This window comes from Homarus americanus, unplaced genomic scaffold (assembly GCF_018991925.1).
Source record: "Homarus americanus isolate GMGI-L3 unplaced genomic scaffold, GMGI_Hamer_2.0 scaffold44060, whole genome shotgun sequence".
In the NCBI taxonomy this organism is placed as follows: domain Eukaryota; kingdom Metazoa; phylum Arthropoda; class Malacostraca; order Decapoda; family Nephropidae; genus Homarus; species Homarus americanus.
Window position 1 is genome coordinate 1,505,131 of NW_024756871.1, and position 22,958 is coordinate 1,528,088.

The 22,958-nt window shown below is 37.3% G+C and overlaps 1 protein-coding gene across 1 annotated transcript in view; it reads right to left on the reverse strand.

Annotated features, from left to right (window-relative positions):
* The window catches only part of LOC121857020 (ribosome biogenesis protein BMS1 homolog), a 28,786-nt gene extending 11,729 nt beyond the window's left edge, over positions 1–17,057 (reverse strand). The window contains exons 1-15 of the mRNA XM_042352829.1: positions 16,890–17,057; positions 14,758–14,952; positions 11,973–12,163; positions 10,674–10,849; positions 10,176–10,293; positions 8,627–8,737; positions 7,988–8,116; positions 6,933–7,129; positions 5,964–6,166; positions 5,253–5,451; positions 4,059–4,593; positions 3,331–3,500; positions 1,997–2,171; positions 655–809; positions 185–373 (exon numbers count right to left, since the gene is read on the reverse strand). Coding sequence (XP_042208763.1) covers positions 185–373; positions 655–809; positions 1,997–2,171; positions 3,331–3,500; positions 4,059–4,593; positions 5,253–5,451; positions 5,964–6,166; positions 6,933–7,129; positions 7,988–8,116; positions 8,627–8,737; positions 10,176–10,293; positions 10,674–10,849; positions 11,973–12,163; positions 14,758–14,933 — 2,724 coding nt within the window. The 5' untranslated portion in view covers positions 14,934–14,952; positions 16,890–17,057. The remainder of the gene's footprint in view (positions 1–184; positions 374–654; positions 810–1,996; positions 2,172–3,330; positions 3,501–4,058; positions 4,594–5,252; positions 5,452–5,963; positions 6,167–6,932; positions 7,130–7,987; positions 8,117–8,626; positions 8,738–10,175; positions 10,294–10,673; positions 10,850–11,972; positions 12,164–14,757; positions 14,953–16,889) is intronic.
* Between the last annotated feature and the right edge of the window lie 5,901 nt (positions 17,058–22,958).

Genomic DNA, 22,958 nt, shown 5'->3' on the forward strand with positions numbered 1-22,958 from the left:
ATGTAACAGGAAAAATTCTGGCCAAAAAAATCATGTCATGAAGTGGTGTCTTCATAGCCTATTCATATGACTGTAATGATATGTTGAAATAGGCAGCATTTATAAACAACAAATTATGGTGTTGCCTCTAGTCCTGACAATGTACCTCCTTTATGCTTTTAACAAAATGGATGAACAAACTTACCCTGACAAATCCCATGTTGTTTTCATTATCAAGCAAACCTCCAACAATGACTGGGTAGCTGGGATCAAAGTTAGTGATAAATTCACATGGGAAATGGCTAAACTCCATGCGAACATACAAGCCCGGTCGGTAACCTTCATATTGTACCCTCAATTCATCATCCAGTCCTTCAAATTCCTGACGATTTAGCTGTAGGAAAAATATCTTACTGCATACATGAACAAAAGACAAAACAATGAAGTACTTTCCTTCAAGAATATAATTTTCTTTTGATGCTGAATCAATTTATTAGTTCATAGACTTCAATATTTTTCATCTAATATTCAAAATTCCTTAAGTCAAGGATATTTCTCTCCATGTATTTATTTGAGGTATCTATTGATGTGGATATTTCTTTTTTATACACACTTTTGAGACAAGTCTGCCACACTGACATTACTGTATGTATGTATGTATGTATCTACACTTACCTGGGCCTGCTGATTCATTTCTGCCTTGAGAGAATCAAAGTGCTCTCCGCTGCCATTATCATCATACTCGGCATCAAACATCTGCTTCAGGCGTAGCTTCTTTTCAATAAGCTTTTCTTTTGCAGATTTTTCTTTTTTGACTTCTGGACCACTATCTGAAAGGTAGAATGCCTTATTTATATTGTACAATGATGTTCATATAATACAGTTTCAAAGCTTTTATTCATAATTTTTACTAAGGGAAGGGGGAATGAGCTGGGGGTCTAGGCCCTAGGCCCTAGGGACTACTCAGGTCCCCAACAGGAGTCAAGGAGAACTTTTACATTCTTATACTTCGAAAGATAAAAATCATAAATTCCTTATCGCAAATTCCCCGATGAGATCTAATTTGGCAGATAGAATACTCATTTACACACATCCAGGATGAGCTAACACAGGATCCACTAAATGAGTGAGCAAAATACAAGACTCTTACCTTACACCAAATTATATACAAGTATCCCTCTTTTAGCATTAATTTGCTTTAGCGATTTTTTTTGGACACTTTCTCACTTAACGTTAGATCAAAATTTGGTATAACGATAGCTTGACTCTGGGAGAAGGAGAACTAGAGATTCTGTGCTCTAAGTACATCTCTACCGTCATTTGTCCATGTTTACTCTATCCGAATTCCACCATCCACGCTGTGTACTCGGTGTTTGCAGCCCTGCCCCCGAAGACCGAATTTCCATGTTATTTATCCCTCGTTTAGCGATAATTTAGCCAACAAAGTTTTTCAAGAACGTTCCAGTTAAACTCGGGATACCTGTAGTGCTAAAGAATTTGCAGGAAGAGTAAATTACCTGGATATGCATGTTAATTTAAAAATGAAGCATGCTTTTCTAGCTGACAATTAGAAATTATCTAATTGGATAAAAATGTCATGTTGACTTGGAAATATAAAGATTACACAAGGCCTGTATGATTCTTCCACTTGTATGTTGTGAAGAGAGTTATGTTAAATAAAAATAATGCTATTAAAGAGGTGCAAGAAGGTAGGACACAAGAATAAGTTATCATCTATGACAGCCCCCAAGAAAGTGATGACTTATTACTGTAGTTAGTCATTTTGGATGATGTTGCAAAATAAAATGATAGGCACGGGACGGATAGGATTTTTCACAAATGACTCGAGTTTGAATAAAATCAATATTTTGTCCATCAGAGACATGGCTTCTGATGAATGAAATAGGATGTGAAATTAACTAAAAAACAGAGACCCCAAAGCATTAGCCAGCTAATCATTGGTTGGAAACTATTACTAATCTCCTCAGGTACAGCCGAACAGATATATCAAGTTCACCCTCAGTCACTTCCTCATTTTCTTTTCCTTCAGTATTTGCACTGAATTTCTTTCCAGTCTCTAGATCTTCAAAGTCTCCATAGATGTCTTCTTCATCCATCTTGAGAAGTGTCTGAGCATCCTTATCATCTGACCAGTCCCCAGTCATGAAGCAGTCACGAATACTGTGCTGGAGCTGGATAAATACACAAGAACATATTGGATACATCTTAAAGTACAATCAATTTACTTAAAAATGTCAGGCACTTTTTTTTTAACTTTTGACAACTGTAACTTAAATAATAAAGAAAATGTCATTAATTTACCTGTCCCTCCTACTTATCTACCACACAACCTTCTAACCCAAAACCATTCACAATCTCCTTTCTTACGTGCTGTATATGCAAATGAACTGTAGTTTGAGCTTTTCCCCATCTAGTTATTATATGTCTTATTTGTGTCACTTATGTTACTTGTATATTATTTGTAATTCGAAACCCATTCCCCAAATATGTAACTGTATATTTTCAGCCTTCTGGCTGCCAAGCTCTTTCAATAAACCATTAATTATTATTATTATTATTATTATCATGAACAGCACAGAATCTATCTCACTAATTCTTTCAAGATGCTACGCTAGATGTGCTCTACTATGGCATCCCCCTCAGACAAACACAATATGTCCAAATGGTTTATCCCGGCCACTTTATACAACTCGGCAACATACACACTAATAATTATCATGCTTTTAATTCCAAATATTTTAAGACACTTTGGCATTAAGTAACCTTCATAATTTCTGCCCTTTTTCTTAAGATATAACTGACTGCTAAGACATAACTTATTCCTCCACAATTGCACATCCAATCTCATAAAAAAAAAGCTATAATTTACGTAAGGTTAAGCATAATACTCGTGTCTTAATGTTTGTTGCATATTATAAGGAAATATAATATTTTTAGGTATGTAAAGTATTGTTGATACCAAGTGTTTGATGAGAAAGTTCATAGCCACATTGTACGCCCTTATAAATCAACCTCACTGGCATCACCTACAGGCTAAAATAGGGCATGTAAATCTCTCTCTGTCAAAATATTTGTGAAGCAGTTGGTTTCTAACAGAAAGTTAATGGAGTATTAACCATAAACTGCCTCATCATTTAAGACTAAACCAAAGCACCAATGGATTGTCAGTCCAATACTATAACCCACATGCCAATATTTATGCTGAAGATCCAACTCCACTGCTTGCAATATTTAATATGTAATCTCATTAATTGTTAAGATAACTACTAGAATGATACTGTGCTCAATTCCTTAAGAGATTCAGACACTGGGGTACAAAATTAACATTACCTCTTCTACACTCCAGTCTCTAAGAATCGAAGGGACATAACGGCTTGTGTCCACTTCATCAATGAGAGCACGAGGCACTGGTTCTCCACCACTTGACTTTGGTCGTGTAGGTCGCTTAAACAGCCCACCAACTTCATCATTTTCATCAGCATTTCTCTCCTCCTCTTTAACTGTTTACAAAGACAATAAGGGATGTTAGGATGAATGAAAAACTTGGGATGAATGCGTCTAGTCTATACATGGGTAACATTCATTCTGTTAATATTAATAACTTTTAATTATACTCGTACCTAAATACATAAGACCTCAAGTGATAAAAACAAACACATTGTATTTGCGTTAGTATGGAGGAAAGAAGTTGACAGCAACTAATTTGGATACAGTGCTCAACTCATGTCCAAATGGTCATTGGTTCAATCCCAGCCCACCCTGCTGTAAATGGGGTACCTAACTTTACAGTAGAGGAAGAGAAGGAGGTAGAATGCAATACCAGCCATGATGCCTCTTAGTGTACTGAAGGCTTAGTACAGTATATAGTGCTGTATCCAAGCTGTCCTTAACATGCTGTCAATACTGAGACACATTTTCATGGTGTAAAGCAGATGGCTGTGTATTCAAGTATATGTTGATGACAATTTGAATGGACTACCCTGCTAAGTGGGAAAACACATGTGAAACTAACTCGAAAGGGTTGAATGCTACAAATATACACAATACAAAATACTTACCATCACCATAAATATATTTTCTTAAATATGAAACAGTGCTTTGATTCCTATAAAAATTTTGTGTAGCTTGCTTGAACATGCTACTACGGTATTCTAGTCTGCCGTCTTCTTCTTCACTGTCTGAATCATCTTGATCACTATCACTTCCTTCTTCAATTTTCTTTTCAACTGAATTCATATTAACATTGTTATTTTGAGAAAGACCATCACCTTCATCCATTACATCATCTTCACTATCATTTTCCTCATTACTGAAACCACTATCACCACCACTTATGGGTTTTATCTTGGGTTTCTGATCAGAGGACTTGGTTATCTTTTCTAGTAGGCCTTGAATCTTAACAGTCACATCAGAGTCTTTGTTATTTTTCAGATATGGAGTTCGCCTCTGTGACAGTGATCCCATAGAATGACTTGTACCACCATCATGATTTTGTAAACAACGGACATCCTGTAAATCAGCATCTAAATCATAATCATCAGAATCACTGTCTGAGTTAGGTTCCCTTTCTCTCGTCTCACAAGATGGTTGACTCTGAAATGAGATGAAAAGTCATATTTTTACCCAAAGTCTTAATATAGGGAAGACTGGGATAAAATTACACTTCTTTTAATGGTATAAACAAAACACTAAAACACAAAATCAACAATGTATAATAAAACAACATATATATCCTAGCATGATACATAATAAGCCTCCACAGTATTATAAATAATCTACGACCTTCAACTTTGACCTTTAATAGACTTAAATCTGGTGTTCCATACTTTGTCTAATGATGAAACACATTCCTATGGTGTTTTACAAGAGTTTGGCTCCATACAAGGAACAGTTTACAGATACTCAAACAAAAGACAAAGTCACATCATTAAAAAGTTTGCTTTAAATGGATGCATCACAATGGTCTGACCTCTCTATTATCCAACATGTTACATTATTCTTATATGAAAGATTTGGGAAACACAACAGTACCTCTCTCTGGAAAACAAACTCATCACCCCCAGTCTGGTAATCTTTCACGGTTGCTAAATTCCCATTACCAGCCTTTTTTTTCTTCAATATCAAACCGACTGATAAGACAAATATCTCATCAAAATTACAGCTGAGACAGAACTTCTTTTAAATTGAACACCAAAAAAAAAAAAGGTATAAATTATTTCAAGCCTCCAGAAAACATTCATGTCTTCACTCACCTTCGACTTTTTTCTTGGAGGGGCCATTTCATTTACCTCCTCTTGATCACTCTCTTCATCACTTTCATCATCATCCTCATCATCACTACTGTCATCATTGTCCTCAACCTCTAAGTTATCTGTGAAAATTGCCCGTCTTCTGACTCTGCCGGTGCTGTCACTCACTGTTTCATAAGCAGGAAGTTTGTCTCCTGCTTTCCTATGGGCATGGGAAAGATCTGATCAATTGGAACTAATCTTAATGAGAAATGGAGTTATATTTTAAAAACCTAATATAAAAAGCCCCCCAAAATAATGTGAGTGCTGCCCAAGTTAAAGAAGGCTTGTGAAAAGACCTTTAAATTTAAAAGGGTATGAATAAAGGTTATATATGAACTGGTTGATAATAATTTATGCACTTGGTGGAAAGATTTACTGTAGCTGCACAAGTAGGAATTGCATATACAATACTGTACTGTATAGGCATGTCTGAAATCTCTGCTGATTGCAATTGTTCTTCCACAGTCTTCTAGTACAGTGCCTTCCTTGTGAACAGTACATATGTATATTAAAACTCATACAAGGGGAAGTGTAATGTATATATGGTACTCAAACTACTACTACTACTACATAATAATAATAATAATAATAATAATAATAATAATGATAATAATGATAATAATAATAAAGTGGGCATCTAATACCCTGTACACGATAATCTCCATTACTTACGAATAATTAATTTCATCTTTTCTGACGTCTTCCTCCTCCTCCTCATCATCATCGTCGTCATCCTCAAGAACATCACTTGAAATAAACTGAGACCGAGAAAAAAGTTGTATCTGACTCTGAGCCTGTTTTTCATCTGCAGTTTTCTGGAGGCCCAACAGTGGTTCAAGAACACTATCTTCCTCTTCACTCTCTTCATCTTTAACCTAAAGAAAAAATCACAAACTATTAGAGTCAACCCAAGCATATGCAGTTTACTATTACAAAATGAAAAACTCCTTTTTTAATAAAACAGGTAACTCATTTACACACTCCTGTAAATCAATATGGAGGCAAAAAATTTACTTTGCATTCCGTATAAACAGGTTGAAAATGTGAGCATGTGTGTGCTGTGTAATTCTACTTGTCTTGAACTTCTCTTTCCAATATACAAGTTGCCAATCTTTGAGATTTTTGTATCTTGTGATCTATCTCGTAGAAAAATGAGAGGGAGTAAATATAATCTACATAGATGTAATTTAGACCTTTACTACAAAATTATATAAAAATTATTCCAAATAACAATATCTAATGACATACAGTACAGTATATGCAAACATTCTAGTTGTGATATTGTACATTCAATTTACTGTGCCACACCACCATACAAAACCTGGGAGAGAATTAGGGGAAGGAAGTAGTGTACAATGCCTTTGATATCACCCAGACAAGCTAACAAGAAAGAAGGCTAAAAAACCAACAAAGTAACCAGAGTTCCCCCAATTTTGGAATTTATATCCTCGGGACACTGGTTTTAAGTGTCGCCTGCAGATGGAATGAGTGGGTGAGTGGGTATTTTAATAAAGGAATCTCTAAAAACGTGAAGTGGTTCAATGTGATTCATCATTCGGTTAAAATGAGTGAAGGTGTTTATAAAATATATATGAAGAAGAATATAAATTACCAAGTAAAATATAAAATTTACATTTGTACCTTGACTTTGTTTCCATGATGTGAGCCTCCAAGATCTATATAGACCGCATCCTTGTCATAAACTATCCCACCTACTCCTGACATTGGTGCATATGTCAGTCTCTCCTTGGCATTCAGTGACCTCTTCTTCAAATGCTCTGGAAGTGGACATGGGTCTGGAAGGAAGCTGAGGTCCTTTATCTTAAAGTCTCCACAACCTGGGAAAATAATAGCAGGTAAATCAAACACCTAACTTCAACATAGTCATATTCCACACTAAATAACAAATGAAATCTAATAATACCGAGAGCAAATAATTTTCTGAATAAATGAGCAAGAGAGAGAATGGTAAGTGTGTATGAATTGTGATGATGCCATAGTAACTGGGACTGAAAAAAAGGAACCTAGTACCAGAATTAACTTAATTTGCTTCCCAAATAAATATGCAGGCAAGTGTAACTCCAAACCATCAACTCTATTCTGATCAACTACATGAGAAATGCACCATAAAACATTTGTATTATACTGTGGCTTGTAGAAAAACCTTCTTTAACTACTTCTTATATGTTTTTCTCTGTTACACAGCTGGTGGCCAGTATCATGAGCTAACATGGATTTTCTCCTGATTCCCTCCTTCCCTTGTAACAGTTGTGGTATATCCATACACACCTTAGACAAGTGAAAATGATGCCCAACAATTATCAAATTGATCCAAACAATATTGTAAGACCAGTTTCACTGACAAGTCTCGGGTTAGTGCACACACAGACAGACATATGGCATGAATGACAACTAAACCTCACTCCTGACCGTCGCTAACCAAGAAGTAAAATTGAAAAATCATCAACAGAAAAATGAACCTTAAAAAAAGTGTTTCTCCAAGGAAATATGTTCCCTGATCACCTTATCACAGCTCTGTGCTCAGGCACTTCCACTACTTACACACTAGTGTACTAACCTTTGAAATAACCAATATAAAACATAAAAAAGAAATACAAATGGATAAATAGTGTATTCATTTATATACAATATTGTACACACATGCAAATGTGAACACAAACAATTCTAAAACTTACCTGGAATGTGGACCGACTGGGTCTTCTGGAAGGGTACGCCTCGCACATAGCCATAAAGAACAACATCTCGGTCGCACTTGGGGTTAGTTCTGATGCTCTCAGGATTGGTGATATCCTCGTACCTATCAACTGGATAAACACAGATGAGTTCTTCCTGGATCTTACAGTAAAGTGTTCCCTGCAATGCGTCATGACACAACACAGCCAATCTATAGTTCCACACATTCAATATCATGCACACAGCACAGTATACAACCAATGTAAGGACAGCAGCCTCATCAAACACCACAAGGTCAGACAGTTAGGTAGTGATCCAAGACAAATGAAGAAAATGGTAACAAAGGGTTGAGCTGTTTTAGCACCATTATGAATGTATAAAAGAGCCCCAATATACTACTCAATAGCCCCTCATGCACAGCAAGGAAGATGTAAGTGTTATGAGAAACTTGCTGACATATGGTAAAAATACTGCACTACAGTATACACAAATGGGTGCACAGTATCGTAAAGCTATCAGTTGCATATAGACTCTCCCTCTGTTGCTGTCAATCATTAACATACATGACACAAAATAGTTTTCATTATCGTAATATAATTAATTATTTTACCCACTCCAAATACTTCTTGAACCATACTTACCGACAACAAAAGGATGTGTAGTACGCCAAGTCAAGGGACGGAACTTCATCACAGAAATGAAGCGTCCAAGGTTTTTCACCTCATTTTTCAGGTACTCCTCATGAACCAGACCTGACAAGGAAACACAACTGAGTGAATCATTCAACAAGAAACAAAAGCCTATCTATCAAACTTCAAATCTATCCATTATCTTTACTCACCGCCTTTTGTGTAGGATGGAGTAAGAGGAATGGAAACCTCAACACAATGGGGAAACTGATACACAACAAGTATAGAAAGCAACTGGGCAGAGCTAAGACATGAAGTAGTAATACAGGACACATATGATATGAGTGACTTATACATTCTAAAGTAACAGTGCTCAAATATTTGATGATATATATACTGTGCTGTACAATATTTCCAGTAACTGTTCAGGTACCGCATATGGATACTGAACACTCTCCTCAGTCCACTGTGAAATACGTGGATTAAATCATTATAAATGAAAAGTAAAGCAAAAATAATGAAAAGTAAAGCAAAAATAATGAAAAGTAAAACAAAAATAAACTCTTTTTTCATGCAAAGGTTATAACCACATGACAGACACCCTCTAAACACTATTAAAATAAAGTTCTAGCTGGGAAATTCCACATAGAATAGTGCAGACAGATACAATTTTGAAACTACCAGAATGAATAAATAACAAGTGAATTTAAGTATTAAAAATGCTTGTAGAAACCAGATCGTGAAGAAAATCATTATCACAATACTGTACTAAAATTGTTTTTACTAATTTTGCAACTTTAATATTTTCACTGTCTTTAAAACTTACCTTTCTCAGTACATAATTCCAACACAAAACTGTCTACCCATGAATGGATCCTTCCCTTATAGCTGATGACTTAAAAAAGATTATGAAAATTACTGCAAATACATTACTGCTGTAAATAGAACTATTCTGATACAGTAGTTTAAAGTACATTTATTCATGAAAAATCATAAAATATGTTAAAATGTCTGATTTTGTGTTCTAAGCATGGCGTAGAAGTGACCAGTGTTGTTACAATGAAATACCATAAATTAAAGTTAAACTAAAACAACCTTACAACTGAATGTGAATACAATACAATATCCTACCTGACCTCTTGACTCCTGTAAAACTTAACATAAGTCAGTATCTTGTTATCCTCTGTTCTTAGGAGACATTTTAAAGATTCTACCCGTTCACATTATTTCTCATTAAACAAAAATTTTCACTTCATATTCAGGTCACAGACTCAGAGATGACTTGAACAGCTCAAGGACCATGGAGTCAGCAAATTATCAATGCAAGTCATTAAAAAGACAACAAACCCAGTTACTTGGAGCAATGTAATGAGGAAAATACACTGACAGACTAATCAAGGTTAGATTTACAATTTTCATATTAACAAACCAATAAAGATTATGCTCCAGTGATATTATGAAATGGCTCAATCATCAGTTGAAGAGATCAACTTGGCCAGTCATCGGTTCAAAATGGAAGTCCTGGAATATGTGGTAAAATTCTAAAACATGATTATCTTACCAGATAGGTAGAACAACTTGGCCCCAGGATAGAGCTCCACTTGGAATCTGTGTTTAAGAGCTTTCTTCTTCTTCTTTAAGGCCTTATTATCCTTCAGCATGTCCAAGTGATTCAATACCTGAGCAAAAATGTTACAACAGATAAATAGCCAAGTACAGTACTTTAGTTTAGTATTCAATCCATCACAACTCATTACCTTGCTAACATAAAATTAATAGGAAGAATATGAGTTTAGTGTATAGGCACAACAAGCCTCAAAAATGAGCATATGTTAATCTATATAAACTATATAGTATATGTACTGCCTTAAAGGAGTTACATGTACTGCATATTTCCTGTTTGAATTCAATGTATTCGTCTAATATCATTCTGATACAAAAGTATTAACGTAAGCTACGAAATTCATGATAAGGGAGTGACAACCATAACAAAATACAGAGGCATGGCACGGAAAAGTGTATTATTCCAAGCATGTTTAAAGAAAATTACTCAACTCACCCCCATGATGCGTGGCGTGCCATGAGCTCGGCATATCTCCAGGAACTCGAAGACTTCCATTTCAATGCCAAATGTTGCATCAATGAGCATAAGGACAATATCAGCAACTTTGGCAATGTCAATCATGCAGTTGATGTCATTGTTCACCTCTATGAATGTTAGTCTTCGTTTTTTACCTGATAAAAAAATGAAGCATATCAGGATTACTGTAATATAAAAGTGAGGATGAGTTGACATAAGTACCTTTACCTGAGCCTTTTCCTGTTGTTTTCTATACTGTTTACAAAAGTCTTCCCTATAACTTGCCCTCTGTACCCTTTGATCCAACCTACACAAAAGTGGGATAAGAATAAAACTAATAAAAGACATTTATTTAACACTTCATACTCTGTAAAACCCTCCTTGGGGACCCAGCGGTGATAAAAAAGCTTTAAGCCATTCCATCTAAAAATGCATCTCAAGCCTGTTCCATTACCCTCACACAAAACACCACTCTCAGCCCCTCTTCTTGGTCCTTACAGGGCTTTGGTTTCTTTCCCATCACTGCCTTTTCCCTTTGTAATATGTTGGGTGATTCATTTCACTCTAGACTCTTTACCTTACTCCCATATTTCCTCCAATTTCAGTACATTACTACGGTAAGTGTAAATAACTACGTTAAGCAGCTCTCAAGTTACACTTCTATTCACACGTAAGTTAGGCACCAACTTAATAGTACTGTCACAACATAGGACGTATTGTATTTGTCCTTTATACCTAAATTTGTTCTTGTATTGACAGATCAATTACATCTAAGCTAAAGCACCAACTTTATGTTACTGTAACCACCAGTAATTATTCTACCTTTAACTAAATCTCAACCTGTACTATACAGTACTTATATTTCTAAATCTGAATAATCTATGTTCCCCTCCACACTGAAAACATTTAAGACCCTCACTGTGACTCCACACCTCACATCTTAAGCACTATCAGTCTTCCCATATTATTTTCAAACTCTAAAAGATGTAAGATGATAATTAGTTTTTATAAAACAAAAGAAAGAAAAAGAAAAAAGATGCTATGCAATTATGAATGAATCACAATCACTATTATGTATATTTATACAGTACAGTACCATGGTAGCCCTCTGTTGGAGAATGTAGTCAAAATAGTCATTTGAAACCCAAGGAGGAATTTTTTATTCCACCACATCCCTGGACAAGAGGAAATTTTATACATATCCCTTCCACCTATTGCTATTTGTACTAACTAGTGTATAACACACCTGTACAGTATTACATAAGATAGGTATTTTACCAGCAACAATGGTGACAGGTCCATTGATCTCAGAAAACCTCTGGTTGGTGTAATTTTTGATCAGACATCGCAGTAAAGTTGATTTCCCAACCTTGGGTCCACCCACGACTGCCACAATCACAGGAGGCGGCTCCAAAGGTGTACGATCAACAACAGGTATGTGGTGCTTCTTGGATTTAATATCTTGGGTCCTGCAAGCAAGATTCAACAGTAACTTATATCTTGAAATTAAGATTCAACATTCAAATATAATATCTTTGGACATTCAATTAGAAATCAACATTAGGTAATAAACGTGACCATTCAATAAAAAAAGTATATGGCTACAGGGCATGTGTGGAATTTCCCAACTAAGAACCAAGTTAAACAGAACTAAACTACTAGTTCATATGAGTCAGTAAGATCCCAATCTTTAACACAACAACTAATGTACAGTTTATACTTATGATTAGAAAAGATCCCAAGCTTTAACACAACAAGTTATGTATAAATATGCCTATGATTAGAAAAGATCCTCAGCTTTAACATTAATATTTCTTGTAATACCTACCATATATATCTGCTTTTATTGTACCATCAAAACCGTTTTACTGGAAATTATCATGTAAACAGATAAGAAATTACCATTGCAATAAATATATTTGCCCACTAAACATAATCCAGATAGCTCTGTCCTCTTGTTCAGCCTTAATACTGTACAACCCATGTTGTACTGCTTCCCCATAATATTTGTTTTACAAATCCAATATAATTTACATATATACACTTATAATATAAATAAAAAAATATAAATAAATAAATAAAATACCTGGTAAATAAATATTGAAGTGATAACCGTGGTAACATTCTGAGATGTTCTTATTACCACCATGCTATTGTACTATTCCAGATGATACTAAATGTTACATAGTACTTCCTTGAGATAAATGTACAGTGATCCCTCGGTTAACGAGATTTTGGTTAACGATTTACCTTCCATAAGATTCTTAACTTCGGTTATCGAGCAATCCCTCAATTAACGAGTTTTTTACGAGCCGACCTCAACATGTTTTCGCTTGCATTTGGCGGTCCACCAGCTGTAGTATTAGTCCGCCAATACAGTAATCGGTTCTAGGGCTTAAATTCCTTACTATTTTAGTAAATATCAAGAAGTTTATACTATTCAATAATTTTAAAAGTTTATATTAACTTTTTTAGTCATTTTAACAATTATTGAACATAATTGAAGGTAAAGAAACTAGTTTCTGGCGTGCCATCCAGCCTGTTAACACACCAGACAGGAGTTAGTCTCTCTCTGTTTTTTCACTGGAGGTAACATCTTGCTTGAGACTCTCTTCAACTAAATGCTTTTTTTGTGTTTCCAAGCAAATTATTGGTCATTTTGAAATTATATTTTACATATTGACAATATATAATGCAGTGCAGTGTTGATTTAAAGAAAATAATCTTGAATTACACCAAGAGAACTAAAATTTTATGGGTGAAATGGTGCCATGGGGTGACTTCTCTTCCACCCCAATGCCTTCTCTTCTCCTTCTCCTCCACCCCCATTCTAATTCCCATCATCATCATCATCCAGGAGCCTTCTACATACACACCTCAAAGTAAGTGTACTTTTCTACCTTTTTTGTTGAATTTAGGCAATTTTCGGTGAGCTGGAACCAATTACCCAAAAACCCATTGAAACAATGGTTTCGGTTAACGAGTTTTTCGGTTAACGAGCAACCTGCTGGAACGGATTGTGCTCGTTAACCGAGGGACCACTGTATAGTATATATCCAGTGCTTACAGGAGAGCTCAGGTTCTCAACTGGCTCAGCCATGTTAATATTGTTATTATTATCAACTCTGTATCTGTGTTTTTCTGGCTAAATAAACTGTTTAATTCAATTCAATTCAACAACCATGGTTTTCAAAAAATTTATCACCTTGATAAGAATAGTTCCCAAACTATAAACCCGTACATACATCTTCAGGCAAACATCAACAAAAAGTGATTGTGTGCCAACTTTTAATGACCAAGACCAAAGAACACAACATGTAACATTTATTGGCAGACTCGACATTATTTTGGCTATCATAAAAGTCACTTGTTTGCAATTGAAGATACAATTAACAACCAAAGGATGAGAATCATGCCAGCAAAAATGAGGAAGTTAGGGGAAAGCAAAGCTGAATGGTAAAGGAACGGAAAGACAAAGTGGATAGATGGGTATTGCTCTCTCTTTCTCGGTTTCTTGAGAAAATCTTTGCATTTCTTTTGTCACAATTAATTGGTCTTACCCCACGGTTGAGAAGTTCACAGGCAGAGATAAAAGCTTCACTTCTTGCTTGTTCATACATTCAGGTATATATTTACTTGCCTCAAATTTTAAACAAAATTTTACAGATCTTGTCCCTTTTGCAACACATTTACTTTGTTATCTGACTTTATCCATTGTGTTTTCCAACTAAATACTCTAATAACTATAGTTAGCGGAAGGCTGAACTGCAAGCTGAGACTGAATTAAGAAAAATATTTGCATGAGAAATTTCATTTTTTTTAAATTGAATGATTAATATCCAAGGAAGAAAGATATAGGAAAACAATAATGATATAAATTTAATTTGTTCTTTGAAATACTGAGAAAACCCATTTAAGAGGATTTTAAACATCAATAACACGGAGTCTTTTATCAGTGAAAAATGATGAATGCTGCCCAAATCACGTGGGTATCAATAACCCAATTTTAGATTAAATGGTATAAATTACTATATCAATCCATTTAACAAGCAACCCATCTCACCTTACAAATCTCCTCTGGGCTTTAACTGCAGAGTTAAAAGCAAAGGCCTTGGGATTACGTTGCTTATCTGTCAATTCCTGAACATGTTCGTTCTTAGCAGACTTTTTCTCAGCCTTACGTCCAGCATGGCGGTGGCTGTGTCCCTTCTTTTTATCAAAATCAGTCTCTTCCCCCATCTTGACAACTCAGAATTCTCTGAAACAAAATAGAATAAGGTATGAGGAAACAAGAATCTACCTTCAATTAACAACAGTAACAATCTCTCTTTTAGCCGGAATCTTCGATCCTCGAACGTCTCCAATAGCTAGAACTTTTTTGAGCATACAGAGTAATTCTGGGAAAACCTCTCCATTCTGTGTACCTGAACAAATTTTAGAGATTGCATTATGTTTCTAACGTAGGGATGCGTGCCAAGAGCGTGAGTGGGTGGGCTCAGAGTGCTTGTGAGCTACGATTGACCATTACTGTCATGTGACTGCATGGGATGACTATGATTGCATGAACTATGTACAGTATACATGGAGGGAGAGGAGAGTGACAGTTAGCAGCACCTGCTACAGGAGATGGTACATGTACTGGACAAAGGCAGGCCATCCTGTAACATCATATCACCATTTGGCCTGTCTACATTACAAGCTCAAGACAACAGCATCTGCTGGTAAGTAGACTACAGTATATACTGTACAGTTAAAAAGTAGTACAGTATATCTTGTTTATTTATAATACAGTATACTGTACATGTACTGTGGTGTTTGCATAAATAAATACAGCTCTGTGTCTGATCAACTGCTGTTAAGTAGCTAAATGAAAATATTCCAGGGATGAAAGAAATTTGTCTCCATACCCGGAACAGCTCTACACCAAATATTTTGGCAAATGGGGAGAGATAACTGTACTTGTACAGTATACAGTATCCATTATGGTCTTACAGTAAAAAACTGATAGATTACTAAATCTCAATGAAATAGTTTTCCTGACAACCTAACCTAACAAATGAACAGTAGGCCTTGTTTAGTTAGGGCAGGTTAAGTCTTATTAAAAATAAGGGCTAACATACGACTCAGGACTGTCAGCAGTTTGGTAATTATGAAGGTGTTTTTAGACAGTTTTGTACACTGATTACTTTCAGTTCAATTAATTTTCTCGTGTAAATGCTTATTTTTCTAGATATAAGTTAGGTAAGGTTAGGACACGATTTCAGCCATTTTTTTTCCCAACATAATACAGTATCGTTTTATAAAATAAGTGAAAATTGGGTATTTTTAAACCCAATTCCAAAGAAAAACAGCGTATGGTCACAATTCGAATAATTAAAAAAAAAAGGAACCTCGGAGGTTTTTTTAGACTAATATCAGAAGCAGTTAATAGATTTGGACGAAAGATTTTGGAATCGTTATTTACAATCTATAGAACAGCTAAATGAAAGCAAGAATGCACATATCCTATTAGAGCATGTCCTAACCAACCTAACCTACAGCAATCTACCTAACTTACCATAAAAACCATTTAATACATACCTAACGACACTGAATGGTTTCCCGCTTGCATTTACAGGGTATCTATTAATAAACTGCAATTAAAGTTTCCACACAATTTTGTCTAATTCTATCAACTCTTCTGGTGCGTAAGACGTTGTCGAATTGATTTTATTAATTAATATCATCCAAAGAACAACTGTGGAAAATTAGAACGATATATATAAACACGTTTGGGTGCTTACCGTCTCCTATACCTTTACCAGACATCTACCGGTTAGGAAGTTAGATTCGATTAGGTAGGTTAGGTTAGGTTCTGTGCATTTTTGTATATTTTTTTTTTTATAGCTATTGTACCATGCAATTAAAATCTCCGGATAATTTGTTCCAATTCCATAAGTTCTGTGGTTCTACTCTACTGAATCTTCACCTAAATGATAAATTAAAACTAAATTTAAATAACCACTTCCTATTATTGAATACATTTACGTTGCTTGTAGGTATAGGCTATTGTACACAGATTTATCAAATATAAACAACACAAGCAATAGTTTACTTCTTTTGATAATCTCGACACTTTATGGTAATTTCCTTTAATAAACTTAAAACTTTTCACAATTTCACTAACAAATTATTACACAAATGATGGAACTTTACCTTGTTAATTCAGTTTCTTTCTCTTACAAATACAGGTCACATGGTACTCGCTCTTTAAATGTGGACTTTTCTCGTTCCTTCTATGCCTGTGGTCGTAAATATATTAACTGTATCTGTCGTCGGCAGCATCACGCGTCCGCCAGCCTGTTTTGTTTAGGTCGTCGGGGCTCAGGGTTACCAAACTTATGACATTTACGATAATATCCACATTGAATGGTATAAACGATCTATTTATAATATATTTGTATAATATTAAATAGATTTATTAAATTTTTCATTGATATTATCTAGTTTAATTAATTAGAAGTACAACAGAGTAATATTACCGTGGAAATTCTCTGGTATAGTAATGAACTGTACACACGAATAGAATAATTTTACTTTTATCTATATATAAAATAATTAATCAAGGTTTCATGAGAATATTATAGATAAACAATATTAAACCAATATAAAGCAGCTTTACTTAAATCCCATTTCGTCGCACTTTCCTATTTACCAAGGAGTGTTACACCCATGAAGCAGCATTAATCTACTCAAGTGAAGCTTTTCAGTTTTCCTCACTTATTTTTATTTATAATATGGGGGTAAAGCCTCAATTAAGAATAACGCTCCAATTAATGTCAGAAAAATATAGTAACCAATTTTTTTTTAAATATGAACATATGCCAACAGATGAAATTTAATGTGGAAAATGTAAACTTCAAAGGGTAAGGATTAGAAACGGGAACTATTAGCTGAACAACGAACTTAGTTATCCTTTAACTGTATCTCGTGCATGTGATTTTGATTTTTACTTATTTTTTATTTTTATCCTCTTCGCCACTGATCGGCTCGTTAGCCGCTTGGGCGGTCTGTCACGTCTATGTTACGTACTGTTGGCAAGTACTGGGCATGAACTGGCTCCAGGATGTATTTGTACCTGCGCCAGTGTTGGTCAAGTCTGTTCTAGCCCCTATCAATCAGTATTATATATATATGGGCTAAGGACATATATTCATTATATACAGTCTATCACCCAGACTATTGAGCATAAAGCTACATAAGCATTTGTTCCGTCACACCTCCTAGGGTGGACAGCACACATAAACATTTGTAGTTTCACACAGATTCAGGTTACAACCCATAAATATATGTCCCCAGGCCTCCGTGAGAGTAGGCCTGTGGAGTGTAGCCTCTTATCTCTGTGTTGACGTATAGATTACATACCCCCTTACAAGCAGACAGAGAGAGGTTCGCCTAGTTCACAGTTTCACACAGTTCACCAGTTCACAGCCAGACACCGTACCAAAGAGACGTGTGTGAGCATAGCTCCCAAGGCTGTATCTCTCTCTAATTCTATCAGCTAATTACAAGCTAATAGCTAATGCTCAGTAATCTGTCAACAAACAATTCTGTAACTACCAGAGCATCCAATATAACTAGAAAATCACCACGTGTGTTTACATTAAACCAAGGAACCACAAATGAAGATAACAGAACCTGTGTACAGATGTGTATACTTACAAGCTAAGATAATTACAAGTGTAACCCAGGTGGGCTTGGACGACTCAACGACTCAACTCAACGACTCAAAACTACGACTGTATCAAAGGTGACACGCCGTGAGACTACCTATTATCTCACCCAGCTTCATCAAAGGTACCAGCGACTACTCTACACTCATTCAGGCAAGTGTTAACAAGTGAGATCGTTTGATATCAAACCCCGGCCCAAACAAGTCTGGTCTTGAAGGAGCTCACACTCGGTGCCGTCACAACACTCTCGGGCAGATTGTTCCAAGAGCGGGGGATCGGTGGTAGATGCGGTACCGTTCTTGCCTCGCAAGCGAGATGTCACGGGTTCGATTCCCGGGCCGGTGGAAGTTGTTTGGACTTACTTCCTTGGCCCCACTAGTCCCTGTTCACCTAGCAGTAAAGTAGGTACCTGGTGTAAATCGAAAATTGCGAATTCGTATTCAGGGAAAGTTGTTGGAGCTTCCAATAACTTCATGACATAAAACCACTGACTCTTCAGGCTTCTACGCCCTTGACTCTTCAGGCTTCTACGCCCTTAACTCGTGAGACATAAAGGCAAGCATGAACTTAGCATGCTTCCCTGTTGGGCGCTGTAAACGCTTCTGCGCTTCACCTTACACAAGGATGTAAGGGGGTGCCCAATAAATAATAATAATAAAAAAAAAAAAAAAATTGTTCCAAGAGTTCACAATTCTCACTCCAAAAAAAGTTTGCCCTCGCAATTTTCTGGACTTGTGGCTTCTTCAACCTTGAGCTGTGAGTGACGGTGTAACCTCTAGTGAGGTAGGCGTCCTCCAGCTCCGAGTATGGACACTCCCTGAGTAGTGCCCTCTGAGATGTTTGTACACTTCAGTTAAGTCACCCCTCGCCCGTTTGTAGTATAAGCTAGGGGGTTGTAGACGCTCTAATCTCTCTGGATAACTGAGGTGTAGCGGCCCTCCTTTGGACATTTTCAATCAACGGGGTCTTATAACACCTACTAGCTTAGTTATTGTACACACACACACACTACTACAGCAACAAAGCCAGCCACAACAACAGGAAAGTCAATTACAACCACAACCACAATAACAGAAAAGTCAATAACAACCACAACACGGGCCATAACAGCAATTTCTGTCATAGTGGCAGACGGGACTGTCACCCTAACAGACAGGGAAAGGGAAGAGCACACAAGCCAATGGTGCCCGACCGGGAAAAAAATATGGACTGTGTCGAAGTGAATTTGGGGACTTGGGTAGTAAGTGAACTTGGCGTGGTGAGGGCAGAGATAAGGGTTTATGGATGCACAGACATACACACACACGTACCAACAAGTCATTAGGAAAAGATTTGTACTTCCGGGTTAAGAAAAAGTGCCCAGGCGTGTTACATTTATATACAAGGTGGATAGAGGTCTTATATACGGGTGTTTTTAACAGAACCTTATGTGGTGGCGGGGGGTGGGGGGGAGGAGGAAGGGGGATGGAGAGAGGGAGATGGTGAGAAATTTCCTCTCTGGCACACACACACACACACACACACACACACACACACACACACGACAGCCTTTACACAGCTTCACCACGTACAGACAGTTTATCGGAGAAAACATATTCCTTTATGTGTGTGTGTGTTGACACGTGTGTGTGTGTGTGTGTGTCACCATCACAGAAGCTAACAATAATAATACCAACCCAACATCACTATTTTAGACCTTTCATAATTCTTGATTAAATCTTGAGAGATGAATCGAATCACTTGTGAGAAAATTATTTGTGTTTTTTTTCGTCATAATATTAATAGTGATATATAATACGCCTAATGGGGTATTAGAATAAGCTGCTGGCTAATTACTCCTCATTACAGTCTTACTTGGGTATTTTTAGCTCTTTTCTGCGGTAAATTTTCGCCAGGTAATTCATCAAGATTTTTCGTAAATGTTTAAAAAAAATTATCACACATACACACATATATATATATATACACACACACACACACACACACACACACACACACACACACACACACTTAAAAAAGCTCACACTAACACCAAACACCACTAAACACACTCACACACTTCTTTGACACTCACTAACTCACTCACTCACTCATTCACTCACTCACTCACTCACTGGAAGACGACCCAAGCATCCCCCATTACACACCACTAATGCACCTCTCTTGGGCAACACAGTCAAAATTACGAGGCAGAAATGAGGATGGCGTGACGCAATACGGCCCCGCGTCATGCATGGCCCCGACCCTGCAGTTAAAACGTTGACGCCCCCCCCCCCTCCACCCCTCCACACTACCACCACCATCATTATCATCATCAATTCCTTACACTTTGATGACCTCATTTAAGTCTTGGTGTTTTGAAGGAGGTTGATGTGAAGTGAACTGGTTTATTTCTGGGGCTTTCACCTATGTATTCATCAATGACCACCACTTTTGTCTAGGTGTCAATGGCAGGTAAAATCAGTTCCATTTATACTGACGTGTGGAGCTCTAAATGCAGGGAGCAAACTATTATCCCATTCAAGTTGGTCTTCGTTAAAATGAATCTAAACCTAAGAACCACATTTCCCGCCACAAGCTACGAGTGTTAGTGGACTATTAGTACGGTCAGGTTGCTAGGTTGATTAAGATGTGCCATATGCGTTCACTCATGTACCTAGAACACAGAAATGTATTGGTTCTCGTGTACTGTAATATAGCAAGAAACTACTGGAATGAGACTTACGTTAAACAAAAACAACAACAACTACTAAATAGAAAATCAAGAACAACAATAAGATGATGAAGGAGAGGGAAAAAGGACTCAAAATATAGTAGGTGTTTACTTGAGAAATAAAACCTTCAAATTTCTTGGGTTTACAGAAATTGGAGACGAAAAACAAAACACGAACGTTATTTATTTCTTTTTAAGCCAGTGGGAGGGATGTTTGGTTATGTTATTAACTATACTTGTGAGTCTGGGTGAGTTGAGGCAGGAACTGAAGAGAGAGATCCTCCTCTTCCTTCATCTCCATCCTCCCTTCCCGGTCTCTCCCCCGCCTCGACCTCACCCCCCCACTCTCTCTCTGACTACCTCTAGCTGGGAAACAAAACTTAATCTTCCCGTTAGTGCTGCCCCATAGTGTTCGGCAAAGCCTCAGTGTATGGGAAAAGAGACAGCCAGATTGCACTACTTGCACTACAACAAAAATTTAAATCCTTTCGTTTTACTTTGGCGAAGCTTAATTACTACTTAATGTCAGGGCTTCATATTAACCAACATTCGGATACGATTTATTTTGTATTTATTTCCTGTGTCCTAGAGTTATTGTTGTCTTAATGTACTTAGATATTTTAGGGGTCTTCAAGCACTATTCACCAATCCCTAAACATGCACCACACAACAATAATTTGATTAAACTAAATAAAAAGGACACTGTGTTTCAAGTTTGTCAGAGTCGTCAGAGTATGAAGGTAGAATGAACCCAGAAAAAGGTAGATGATTTAGAAATGAATTGAATTGACCCCATCTCCCCTACCCTCCCCACCATCACCCAACACCCCCTACCCACCCCACCATCACTCCAACACCCTACCATCACTCCAACACCCCAACCTTCCCCTACCATCACTCCAACACCCCCTACCATCACTCCAACACCCCTTCCAACCATCACTCCAACACCCCTACCATCACTCCAACACCCCCTACCATCACTCCAACACCCCTCTCCTACCATCACTCCAACACCCTACCATCACTCCAACACCCCTACCATTTCCCTATACCATCACCCAACACCCCTACCATCACTCCAACACCCCTACCATCACTCCAACACCCCTACCCCTTCCCAACCATCACTCCAACACCTCCTACCATCACTCCACTTCACCCTCCCCCTACCATCACTCCAACACCCTCCCTCCTCACCATCACTCCAACACCCTACCCTCCATTACCACATCACTCCAACACCCCCTACCATTACTCCAACACACCACCATCATTCCAACACCCACAATTCCCCACCATTACTCCAACATACTCTACCATCACTCCAACACCCCTACCCTCCCCTACTATTACTCCAACACCCCCACCATCACCCAACACCCTCCCTCCCTACCATTACTCCAACACCCCTACCATCACTCCAACACCCCCACCATCATTCCAACACCCCCTACCATTACTCCAACACTCCATACCATTCTCCAACACCCCTACCATCACTCCAACACCCCCTACCTCCCCTACCATCACTCCAACACTACCATCACTCCAACACCCCTACCATCACTCCAACACTCCAACATCACTCCAACACCCCTACCATCACTCCAACACCCCCTACCACATCACTCCAACACCCCTACCATCACTCCAACACCCCCTACCATCACTCCAACACCCCACCATCACTCCAACACCACTCTACCATCACTCCAACACCCCCCTACCATCACTCCAACACCCCTACCATTACTCCAACACCCCTACCATCACTCCAACACCCTACCATCACTCCAACACCCCTACTCCCCCTACCTACTCCAACACCCTACCATC